The sequence below is a fragment of the Pelophylax lessonae genome (genome assembly GCF_965119305.1).
Source record: "Pelophylax lessonae genome assembly, chromosome: 13".
Classification (NCBI taxonomy): Eukaryota; Metazoa; Chordata; class Amphibia; order Anura; family Ranidae; genus Pelophylax; species Pelophylax lessonae.
Window position 1 is genome coordinate 191,854,668 of NC_138780.1, and position 13,172 is coordinate 191,867,839.

The 13,172-nt window shown below is 45.2% G+C and overlaps 1 protein-coding gene across 1 annotated transcript in view; it reads right to left on the reverse strand.

Annotated features, from left to right (window-relative positions):
• PPP4R3A (protein phosphatase 4 regulatory subunit 3A) overlaps nucleotides 1–13,166 on the reverse strand; it is a 94,782-nt gene extending 81,616 nt beyond the window's left edge. Inside the window, exon 1 of the mRNA XM_082242806.1 lies at nucleotides 13,024–13,166. Coding sequence (XP_082098932.1) covers nucleotides 13,024–13,165 — 142 coding nt within the window. The 5' untranslated portion in view covers nucleotide 13,166. The remainder of the gene's footprint in view (nucleotides 1–13,023) is intronic.
• Nucleotides 13,167–13,172: the final 6 nt, after the last annotated feature.

A 13,172-nucleotide genomic window follows, 5' to 3' on the forward strand; every position in this document is an offset into this window, starting at 1 on the left:
CTTTACAAGTTACAGAGGAAGCGCTAGAATTTTTGCCCTCGCTCTAATGTTCTGGGTGATACTTCACATACGGTGCGAATACCGTTTACATATGCGTTCGCTTCTATGCATGAGCACAGTGGGATGGGGGCCCTTTACTTTTTTTTTTTCTTATTTAAAATTTTTATTGTCACACTGTTCCTTTATTTTTACTTTTTTTTTTATCATGTTTATTCCTATTACAAGGAATGTAAATGTTCCTTGTAATAGAAATAAGGATGACAGGTCCTCTTTATGGGTCAAAAAGACCCCAAATCTCTCCCTACCTTTAACCACTTAAGCCCCGGAAGATTTTACCCCCATTCCGACCAGAGGGTATTTTGCGATTCGGCACTGCGTGACTTTAACGGACAATTGCGCGGTCGTGCGACGCTGTACCTAAACGAATTTGGCGTCCTTTTTTTCCCACAAACAGAGCTTTCTTTTGGCGGTATTTGATCACCTGTGCGATTTTTTGATCACGCGCTATAAACAAAAAAAGAGCGTCAATTTTGCAAAAATAGCAATATTTTTCACATTTTTTTATATGAAATTCCCCCCAAAAAAAATGTAAAAATCAAAATTTTTTAACATTTTTGGCCAATTTGTTTTATGCTACATATGTTTGGTAAAAAAAAATCGCAAAAAGCGTATTTTGATTGGTTTGCGCAAAAGTTATCGCGTTTACTAACAAAGGGAAAGATTTTTGTCATTTTTGTTGTTTTTTTTTTTTAACGTGTAATGGCGGCGAACTGCGATTTTTTTTGCAGTACTGCGACATTGCGGCGGACAGATCGGACCCTTGACTGACATTTTTGACACTTTTGGGGTTACCAGTGACATTACTACACTAATCAGTGCTATATATATGCACTGTTACTGTAAAAATACACTGGTAGTGAAGGGGTTAACTTTATTTGGGAGGGAGGGGCTGTGTGTGTCCCTAGGGGCGTGCTTTCTACTGTGATTGGCTGTGGCTTCAGCTGTAAGGACACTGATCAACGGATCTACATAGTAGATCCATGTGATCAGTGTCTTTACACCGAGGAGAATGACAGGTCGCTTGTTTACACAAGCTGCCTGACATTCTCCCTCTCCCCCGCCGAGTGGCCGGCAGACATCGGGTCCGCTGGTCACACGCGCGGGGGGGGGGGGATCCGTGACCGAGCGGGAGCGCGCCTCCGGCGGCGCGCGCTCCCTAGACCCTCACAAGCAAGCAACGTAGCCCTACGTTAGTTTGCCTGTGAGGGGCTGACCGCCGACGTAGATAGTCGTGCGGCAGTCGGCAAGTGGTTAAAGAGGTTGTAAACCCATACAAACATTTTTTTTTTTTTCCGACCTGAAAGAGAAACACATAATGAGCTAGTCAGGCTGATGTAAACACAGCTGTCCGTCCTCCCTGAGATGATCACAGAGACCTGCTATATAGGATCACAGGTCTATATGGTCATCTCACAAGCCCAACCCCCCACAGTTAGAATCACTCCCCTAGGCTCACATTTAGCCCCTTGATCACCCACAGGGTTAACCCCTTCCCTGCCAGTGTCAATATTACAGTAACAGTGCATATTTTTAGCACTGATTACTGTAGTAATGTCAGTGGTCCCCCCAAAAGTGTCAAAAATGTCAGTTAGGGGTCCGATCTGTCCACCGCAATGTCACAGTCCCACAAAAAAAAAAAAAACACCAAAAATGACATAAATCTTTCCCGCAGTTAGTAAACGCAATAACTTTTGCGCAAACCAATCAAAATACGCTTATTAAGATTTTTTTTTACCAAAAATATGTAGCAGAAAACAAATTGGCCTAAAATGTTAAAAAAATTTAGATTTTTACATTTTTTTTTTGGTAATGTTATATAGCAAAATGTGAAAAATATTGGGGTTTTTTCAAAAATTTCGCTCTTTTTTTGTTTATAGCGCAAAAAAATAAAAATCAGAGGTGATCAAATACCACCAAAAGAAAGCTCTATTTGCGGGGGAAAAAAAAGGACGTTAACTTCGTTTGAGTACAGCGCTGCACGACCGCGCATTTGTCCGTTAAAGTCACGCAGTGCTGAATTGCAAAATAGGGCCCGGTCGTTAAGCAGCAAAATCCTCCGGTCAAAGTGGTTAATGCATAGAATGCATTAAGATAAAAACCTTCTGACTACTGACTTTACAACTTCTTTAAAGCTATGTACACATAGCCTAGTTTGACCGCCAGCCGGGAAAACGCAAAATGTGACTGGCGGTCAAACGTTCCTATTTTAAAGCAATTCTTCTGCATTAAGGAGAAGGAGGTTGAAGCTCTTCTAACAGCAGCAGCTCCTAAACTCTGGTAAAAGCCTGTGTGTACATGGACACTATAGGCTTTTAACCACTTCCTTACCGAGTCATGTAAAATGACGTCGGCAAAGTGGTTGTCTAGATCCGGGCCGCCGTCATATGACGTCGGCCCGTTCTAGCTGCTACTGCGCGCCCCCGGCGGCGCGCAGCGGCGCGATCAGGGATGAGGCTCGTCCCTCGGACATAGCCCATCACTGATCAAGGTAAACAGCCAATAGAAATTGGCTGTTTACCACGTGATCGGCTGTGTCAATCACAGCCGATCACATGAGCGGCTCCAGCACGAGCCGCTCGTTCTCTCTGCAATGCGCGCCCCCGGGGGCGCGCAGAGCAGCGATCGGGGACGAGGCTCGTCCCTCGGACAGAGTCGATCCCCGATCTAGGTAAAGAGCCAATGAAATTGGCTCTTTACCACGTGACCGGCTGTGTCCAATCACAGCCGGTCACAAATGTCAACAGAGAACACGGTAACTAGCTGTCACCGTGTTCTCCTCCTCACACACTGATCCTGTGTGAGGAGGAGATTGTGGTAACAGCTAGTTACCAACTACAGTGCACCCTAAACACACTGATTGCCCCCCCCCCCCCCAATAAAGAGCACCTGTCACTAGCCCATCAAAGTACCCGAGTACCTGTCATCAGGTACTCAGATGACAGGTACTCGGGTACTCTGATGGGCTGATGACAGGTACTCGGGGACTCTGATGACAGGTACTCGGGGACTCTGATGACAGGTACTCGGGGACTCTGATGACAGGTACTCGGGGACTCTGATGACAGGTACTCGGGGACTCTGATGACAGGTACTCGGGGACTCTGATGACAGGTACTCGGGGACTCTGATGACAGGTACTCGGGGACTCTGATGACAGGTACTCGGGGACTCTGATGACAGGTACTCGGGGACTCTGATGACAGGTACTCGGGGACTCTGATGACAGGTACTCGGGGACTCTGATGACAGGTACTCGGGGACTCTGATGACAGGTACTCGGGGACTCTGATGACAGGTACTCGGGGACTCTGATGACAGGTACTCGGGGACTCTGATGACAGGTACTCGGGGACTCTGATGACAGGTACTCGGGGACTCTGATGACAGGTACTCGGGGACTCTGATGACAGGTACTCGGGGACTCTGATGACAGGTACTCGGGGACTCTGATGACAGGTACTCGGGGACTCTGATGACAGGTACTCGGGGACTCTGATGACAGGTACTCGGGGACTCTGATGACAGGTACTCGGGGACTCTGATGACAGGTACTCGGGGACTCTGATGACAGGTACTCGGGGACTCTGATGACAGGTACTCGGGGACTCTGATGACAGGTACTCGGGGACTCTGATGACAGGTACTCGGGGACTCTGATGACAGGTACTCGGGGACTCTGATGACAGGTACTCGGGGACTCTGATGACAGGTACTCGGGGACTCTGATGACAGGTACTCGGGGACTCTGATGACAGGTACTCGGGGACTCTGATGACAGGTACTCGGGGACTCTGATGACAGGTACTCGGGGACTCTGATGACAGGTACTCGGGGACTCTGATGACAGGTACTCGGGGACTCTGATGACAGGTACTCGGGGACTCTGATGACAGGTACTCGGGGACTCTGATGACAGGTACTCGGGGACTCTGATGACAGGTACTCGGGGACTCTGATGACAGGTACTCGGGGACTCTGATGACAGGTACTCGGGGACTCTGATGACAGGTACTCGGGGACTCTGATGACAGGTACTCGGGGACTCTGATGACAGGTACTCGGGGACTCTGATGACAGGTACTCGGGGACTCTGATGACAGGTACTCGGGGACTCTGATGACAGGTACTCGGGGACTCTGATGACAGGTACTCGGGGACTCTGATGACAGGTACTCGGGGACTCTGATGACAGGTACTCGGGGACTCTGATGACAGGTACTCGGGGACTCTGATGACAGGTACTCGGGGACTCTGATGACAGGTACTCGGGGACTCTGATGACAGGTACTCGGGGACTCTGATGACAGGTACTCGGGGACTCTGATGACAGGTACTCGGGGACTCTGATGACAGGTACTCGGGGACTCTGATGACAGGTACTCGGGGACTCTGATGACAGGTACTCGGGGACTCTGATGACAGGTACTCGGGGACTCTGATGACAGGTACTCGGGGACTCTGATGACAGGTACTCGGGTACTCTGATGACAGGTACTCGGGTACTCGGGTACTCTGATGACAGGTACTCGGGTACTCTGATGACGGGTACTCGGGTACTCTGATGACAGGTACTCGGGTACTCTGATGACAGGTACTCGGGTACTCTGATGACAGGTACTCGGGTACTCTGATGACAGGTACTCGGGTACTTTGAGTACCTGTCAACGGAGTACCCGTCATCAGAGTACCTGAGTACCTGTCACCTACCCATCAGAGTACCCGAGTACCTTCCACCTGCTCATCAGAGTACCTGACGCCTGAAGTACCCAAGTACTTGCCGCCTGCTCATCAGTACCCATCACTACTCATCAGTACTCATCAGTACCTATCACGTATCAGTACTGATCATCAGTACCCATTAGTACAGTATCACCTATCAGTCAGTGAGTACTACTCATCAGTACCTATCACCTGCCTGTCACCTGCTCATCAGAGTACCCGAGTACCTGTCACCTGCCTATCGGAGTACCCGAGTACCTGCCACCTGCTCATCAGTACCAGAGTACCTGTCACCTGCCCAACAAAGTACCCGAGTACCTGTCACCCTTCATACAGCCACCATGTCCAAGTCCAAAAAGGTTTATATACGTCGTCCGTTTAAACCTAAATACCGGTGTTATGGTAGCAGATAGCTGCCATAACCCTGGTATTTTTTTAAACGGTGGACGGTTGGCTTTCCGATAAGGGTGGTCCCAGCGGCGGATTCGCCGTGGGATCACCCTTCCGGGATGGCGGAAGAGGCGCCCCCCCCCCCTCCCGACGCGTTCCGGTCCTTTTCCCCGCTTACCGGACCCGCCGGCAGCGGGGAAAACGATCCGGTCCCGAATCCTCACAGACAGGATGTCGAGTGAGGGCAAGCTTGCCCTCACTTGACTCTATGGTCTTGGAGGACCGGAGCTACGGAAAATGTTGTTGCCTAGCAACCGGTTTAAAGGTCCTTTTTTTTTTTTTTTTCATTTTATATTATAATTATTTATTTATTTATTTCTATCTTTTAGTGTACTTGTGAGATCTGAGGACTTTTTGACCCCAGATCTCACAAAAAAGAGGTCCTGTCGTGCCTATTTCTATTACGAGGAATATTTACATTTCTTTTAATAGAAATAAAAATGATCAATTTTTTTTTTTTTTTTTAAACGGTGTAAAAATAAAAAATAAATAAAATAAATAGTAAAAAAAAAAAAAAAAAATTAAAGCGCCCTGTCCCCGTTAGCTCGTGCGCAGAAGCGAATGCATACAGAAACCCCGCCCACATATGTAAACGGTGTTCAAACCACACATGTGAGGTATCGCCGCGATCGTTAGAGCAAGGGGAATAATTTGAGCCCTAGACCTCCTCTGTAACTCAAAGATGGCAACCTGTAGAAATTTTTAAATTGTCGCCTATGGGGATTTTTAAGTACCAACGTTTGTCACCATTCCGTGAGCGTGCGCAATTTTGAAACATGACATGTTGGGTATCTATTTACTCGGCGTAACATTATCTTTCACATTATGGAAAAAAATTGGGCTAACTTTACTGGTTTCTTATTTTTTAATTAAAAAAAGTGAATTTTTTCCAAAAAAATTGCGTTTGGAAGACCGCTACGCAAATACGGTGTGATAAAAAATATTGCAATAATCTCCATTTTATTCTCTAGGGTCTCTGCTAAAAAAAAAATATATAATGTTTGGGGGTTCTAAGCAGTTTTCTAGCAAAACAACTGATTTTAGCTTGTAAACACCAAATGTCAAAAATAGGCCTAGGCAAGTGGCTAGGATGCATGATGATGCTCCTTGGATGTTCGGCCCCTCTATATGGCTAGGCTGTGAAAAAGTCTCACACATGTGGTATTGCCATACTCAGGAGGAGTGGCAGAATGTATTTTGGGGTGTCATTTTTGCTGTGTACATGCTATGTGTTAGGAATATCCTATAAATTGACAACTTTGTGTAAAAAAAAAAAGTTTTCATTTTTTTCCCACATTTTCCAAAAACCTGTGGAAAAAAATGATATGTTCAAACGACCCATAATGCCTCATAGAATATACGTTGGAGTGTTTGCTTTCCAAAATGGAGTCATTTTGTGGACTTTTCCATTGTATTGGTGCTCTAGGGCCTTGAAAAGTGTGATAGGTAGTAAGAAAGTTTTATGTGTATTTATGCTCCTAGAACGCCTGAATGTGCTTCTTGGACGTGGAGTCTCTTTTTGTGGCCAGGCTGTGTAAAAGTCTCACACATGTGGTATCGCCATACTCGGAAGGAGTAGCAGAATGTATTTTTGGGTGTAATTTTTGCTGTGTACATGCTATGTGTTAGAAATAGCTTATAAATTGACAACTTTGTGGGAAAAAAAAGAAAAAAAAAATTTTTTCTTCATTTTCCCAAGAATTGTGGGAAAAAATTACAACTTCAAAAAACTCACCATGCCTCTTACTAAATACCTTGGACTGTCTACTTTACAAAAAGGGGTCATTTGGTCGGTATTTGTACTGTCCTGACATTTCAGGGCCTCAAGAAAGGAGATAGGCAGTCAGTACATCTGGTGTGATCAATTTTCAGTAATTGGTACCATAGCTTCTAGACTCAATAACTTTCACACAGACTAAATAATATACACTAATTTGGGTTAATTTTACCAGAGACATGTAGCAGTATACATTTTGGCCCAAATGTATGAAGAAAAATTTATTTTTTGCAAAATTTCATAATTGAAACTAAAAAAAAGTGTTTTTTTTTTCAAAATTTTTGCTCTTTTTTTGCATATATCACGAAAAAAAAAAACCCCAGTTGTGATCAAATACCACCAAAAGAAAGCTCTATTTGTGTGAAAAAAATGATAAAAATTTTGTTTGGTTATAGTGTAGCATGACTGAGCAATTGTCATTCAAAGTGTGAGAGTGCTGAAAGCTGAAAATTGGTCTGGGCAGGAAGGGTGTCTAACTGCTCTGTATGGAAGCGGTTAAAGGAATTGAGCTTAGGAGCTTCGGGTGGGCAAGTTCCTAAAAGAGCTGCTAGTGTACATGAAGACCAGGCTTTTTCTGGCACTTTTGTTTAACCACTTTACCACCGGAGGATTTTGCTGTCTTACGTCTGGGCAACTTTTTGCGATTCGGCACTGTGCGACTTTAACTGACAATTGCGCGGTCATGCAATGCCGTACCCAAACGAAATTTATGTCCTTTTTTTCCCACAAACAGAGCTTTCTTTTGGTGGTATTTGATTACCTGTGCGATTTTTACTTTTTGCGCTATAAACAAAAAAAGAGCATCAATTTTGAAAAAAATAATATTTTTCACATTTTTTTTATATGAAATTCCCCCCCAAAAAAATGTAAAAATCAATTTTTTTTAAATTTTTGGCCAATTTGTTTTCTGCTACCTATGTTTGGTAAAAAAAAAAAAAAAATCACAATAAGCGTATTTTGATTGGTTTGCGCAAAAGTTATTGCGTTTACTAACAAAGGGAAAGATTTCTGTCATTTTTGGTGCTTTTTTTTTTTAACGAGTAATGGCGGCGATCTGCGATTTTTTTTGCGGGACTGCGACATTGCAGCGGACAGATCGGACCCTTGACTGACATTTTTTACACTTTTGGGTGTACCAGTGACATTACTACAGTAATCAGTGCTATACATATGCACTGTGATTGTAATAATGACACTGGCAGGGAAGGGGTTAATTTTTATTGGAGAGGGAGGGGTTAATGTATGCCTGGTGCTTACTGACATGTGTGTGGGGGGGGGGGGTGACTGAGTGACACAAGGACAGATCGCAGGTTCAGCTATGCTGAACCCTGCAATCTGACCCTGCCTGTCACTTAGGAGATCCGCCCGCTCTGTTTACACAAGCGGGCGGATCTCCAGACTCGATTCCCCGACGATCGGGGAAGAGCAGCGGCGGTGATCACCGCTGCTCCTCCCCTGGCCCGACTCCCGCTGTGACTGAATACAGCGGGAGTGTGCCGCCGAGAAAGGGGAGTGTCTGGCGACATAGGTCTACGTCGCCAGACGATAATGAGCCACTTTGCCGCAGTAGAGCTCTAGTGAGCAGTGGCAAAGTGGTTAAATCAGTATTTTTTGATAGAAAATTACTTGTAACCCCAAAATATTATACATTTTCTTTTAGCAGAGACCCTAGGGAGTAAAATGGCGACCTTCCCAATTTTTGGGGGAAAAAAAATACACTTGAATGAAAAAAAAAAAAAAAAAAAGATATCAATTTTTTTTGTAAAACGTTAAAAGATGTTATGCTGAGTAAATAGATACCGAACATGTCACGCTTTAAAATTGCACACGCTTGTGGAATGGCGCCAAACTATGGCACTTAAAAATCTCCTTAGGCAACGATTTAAATGCCTTTACAGGTTACCCGTTTCGAGTTATAGAGGAGGTCTAGCGCTAGAACTATTGCTCTTGCTCTAATGTTTCTTGCGATACCTCACATGTGTGGTGCGAATACCAGTTACATATGCGCTCACTTCTGTTTGTGAGCACAGAGGGATGGAGGCACTTTAAATTTTTTTCACTTTTTATTTTTACACTGCCCCTTAATTTTTTATCACTTTTATTCCTATTACAAGAAATGTATACATCCCTTCTAATAAAAATAAGGATGACAGGTACTCTTTATGGAGAAATCTGGGGTCAAAATGTCTCCTTTACCTTTCAAAGAAGAAAAAAAGAAAAATTTACTTCCAGCCCAGATAGGAAGCGACATCATGACATCACTCCAGTCCTCCAAGGCCATAGAGGATCTACTCTGATCACCCCTGGGACTAGCCGGCCTTACCGTTGGATCGTTTCTCGGGCGAACTGGCAAAAACAATAAGCCAGAGAAACACCGGCAAAGGGCAAGAGGGGGTGGGGTGGAAATGTCCCCTCCCACCGCTTCTGAAAGCGTTCCAGCGGCTTATGAGACGCTCAAAACGCTTTCAGGGGAAAACCAGCCGCTGGCTGTAAAGGAACAATACCGAGGTTATGGATGAGATCTTCAGCCATAATCCCAGTAAATAATTTGAAAACGGCAGTGTGTGTGTGTGTTTGTGTATATATATATATATATATATATATATATATATATATATATATATATATACACACACACACACACACACACTTATCGTGGTCTTAAACTGGTTAAATAAAACACTGTTTTCACCCCTTTTTGCATCCCTGCGCTGCTGGTCTCCTCCGGACATATTCAGTCACCTCTTATCTACATGCACTGGACCAGCTCCCAGAAAATGACAACAACATGACAAGCTAGCCCAGTGCACTATATACCCCCCTGCCTCACACACACACAAAAGATTACACACACTGAAAAAGTGGAGCTTCCGCTTTAAATACTGCTGACCCCCCTGACAAGCCACATTTGGCATGTCATTTTTTTTCTGGGAGTGGGGGGGGGGGGGGGGGAGCAGGTACCTAGATTTGACAGGTACCCCCTCCAATTTCCGCTCGGGCTGCCTAGGTGCCTCGAGCAGAAGTTCTACGTTTTAAGTACCAATAATATACAAAAAAGTTGGGCTAACTTTACTGTTTTCTAACTTGTTTCATTTGAAAAAGTGTATTACTTACTGTTTGTAAGACCACTGCGCAAATACAGTGCGACAGTTGTGCAACAATCTCCATTTTATTCTCTATGGTCTCTGCTAAAAAAAAAAAAAATTATATATATATATATATATATATATATATATATATATATATATATATATATATATATATATATATATATATATATATATATAATAAAGATAATGTTTGGGGGTTCTAAGTAATTTTCTAGCAAAAAAATACTGTTTTTACTGGTGAACAAGTGTCAAATAGAGGCCTGGTCCTTAAGTGGTTAAAAAGTTTGTTCAGGCCAAGCTGGCCAAAATCAAATATTTCCTCACTATCATGTGCGGCAGCTGGGTGTCCTCTATAAACTGTATATAGCTGAGGCTACATCCAGTATACAGCACTTTGGTCTGGGTGCAAAAGGAGACCTTCCAGTCTCACATTCGGAAGAAAAAATAGTTTTACAGTCAGAGAGGCGGGCCAATAATGTCACAATCTCTGACTGAGCCAATCAAAGGAAGCATTGAAAATTGATAGAATGCAAAGCTGCCTATGAATGGCTGAGCATTGCTCAAACTGACGCTATTTTGTTCCGGATGTGGGACAGGAAGGTCTCCTTTCGCACGCGGAACACAATGCTGTATACTGGATGTAGCCTCAGCTATATACCAGCGTTTATACAGGATACTCAGCGGCTGCACAAGTCAGTGAGGGAAATAGTTCATTTGAAGGAACTATTTAAACTAAAGTTGGAGATAAACTTTAGCATACTTTCAAGCGTTGTTCTTCAGTAATCCACCGCACTCCAGGTCCCACGCCGCCATTTTTCTTCCTCTCCACACTGGGAGCCGGATTTCTCTTCTGTGTACTTGCAGCCGTCTCCCCCGATCATGTAGGCCAGTTCTGCGCAGTATGGAAGACGATGCCGCCTGGGATGTGCGATTTGCAGAGACACAAAGTTCCTTTGTGAGTTAATGTCTGCTTTAAAACCCAATGCCATGCTTAAGGTCTCTTTAACTAGTTTGTTCTGGCCAAGTTGGCCAAAATAACTATTTCAAAGGAGACATTAAACGTGGAAGCTGGGCTTTGACTTACGTTAGTGAAGAGCGCTATTTTGGCCTGTTAGGTTTGTGAATTCAGCCTCATGCAGTGCAGACCTCAGGATCTGTGTGGACGGGCTTTCCTTCACTATAAATGGGTTTTGTATTCCGGTACAAGTTTATACAAAACCCTCTTGAAGCAGGTCAGGAGGAGGTCAAAGGCACCTTTCAAGTTCAAGTCTGCCGATGCAAAAGCCCCAAACTTACCAATGAAGGCCCCAGCACTGCTCTGTGCAATCCCTACAAGTATCCTCAGAACAACCCCCTACAAGCAGTACTGTGCACAACTATACATAATATATACTTCAGAGGTGACACTTATTGGTATATTCCCTCTTTGACATCGTACACATAGACTTCATGTGTGACCAATCAGGACAGTCCGCCTGTGGCAGGAATACAAACTACAGGAAACTGACAGCTGGAGGAATAGAAACATTGTATAATTTGTATCATTAATAATCCCACATCACTCTTCACTCACCTGATCCCTGGCAGCCCTCTCTGCTCTCCATCTCAGGATGATCCCTCTCTGCTCTCTCCTGGGGTAATCCCTCTGCTCAGTGATTCCTCTCAGCTCTCTCGGTCTGATCCCTGCTCTTTTCCTGGGTGATCCCTCTCTGCTCTCTCCTGGGGTAATCCCTCTGCTCTAAGTGATTCCTGCTCTCTTTTTCTGGGTGATACCTCTCTGCTCTCTCTGATCCCCGCTCTCTTTCTGAGTGATACCTCTCTGCTCTCTCGGTTTGATCCCCGCTCTCCTTCTGGGTAATACCTCTCTGCTCTCTTTTCTGGGTGATACCTCTCTGCGCTCTCGGTTTGAACCCTGCTCTCTGAGAGTGATTCCTCTCTGCTCTCTCAATTTGATCCCTGTTCTTTCTGGGTGATACCTTTCTGCTCTCTTGGGTTGATCCCTGCTCTCTTTCTGGGTCTCTTAGGACGATCCTTCTCTGTTCTCTCAGGTTAATCCCTACCCTCTCCGGGGCGATTCCTCTCTACTCACTCTCTCTCGATTTGATCCCTGCTCTCTGAGTGATACCTCTCTGCTCTCGGTTTGATCCCTGCTCTCTTTCTGGGTGTTCTCTCTCTGCGCTCTCTGAGTGATTCCTCTCTGCTCTCTCAATTTGATCCCTAGTCTCTTAGGACGATCCTTCTCTGCTCTCTCAGGTTAATCCCTACCCTCTCCGGGGCGATTCCTCTTTACTCACTCTCTGTTTAATCCCTACTCTCTTTCTGGGTGATCACTCTCAGCTCTCTCCCAGGTTGAATCCTACCAAACACACATGACCCCTCCATACCTTCCCTTTATGGGTGATCCCTACACTCAGTTTGATGCCTCTCTGCTGTCTCTCTCTCAGGGTAATAATCCCTTCTCTCTTCCTCTGTGATCCCTACTCTCTCCGGGGTTATACCTCTCGGGGCGATCCCAACTCACGGTTTAATCCTCTTCTCTCTGAGTGATCCCTACCTTCCCTTTACAGGTGATCCCTATTCTCAGTTTGATGCCTCTCTCATGGTTATCCCACCTCTCTTCCTGGGTGATCCCTCTCTGCTCTCTCAGGGTGATCTCTGTCTCTCTGATAGCTCTCTGCTCTTTCAGATGATCCCTAGTCCCTATTGGTTTGATCCCTACTCTCTGAGTGATCCCTCTTAACTCTGTCTCTCTGCTCTTTTAGATGATCCCTACTCTCTCTCTGAGTGATCCCTCTCTGCTCTTAGGGTGATCCCCATTCTCTCTGGCTGATCCTCGGTGTGGTCTCCCTGTAGCGCCCCCCTCAGTGTGTTGCCGGTATTGCTCCTCCCCCTCCTCCGGTCACTCACCGTCGCTCTCGGCCCTCACCAGCAGAGACATGCCCTTCAGGCGGTCCACATATCCGGAGGAGACGTGTCCGGTGCCCCGGTCATCCCACTGCCGGTCCTCGTTCAGGGTGTAGACCTTCACCCGCCGTCGGGTGTCCGTCATCCTGGGC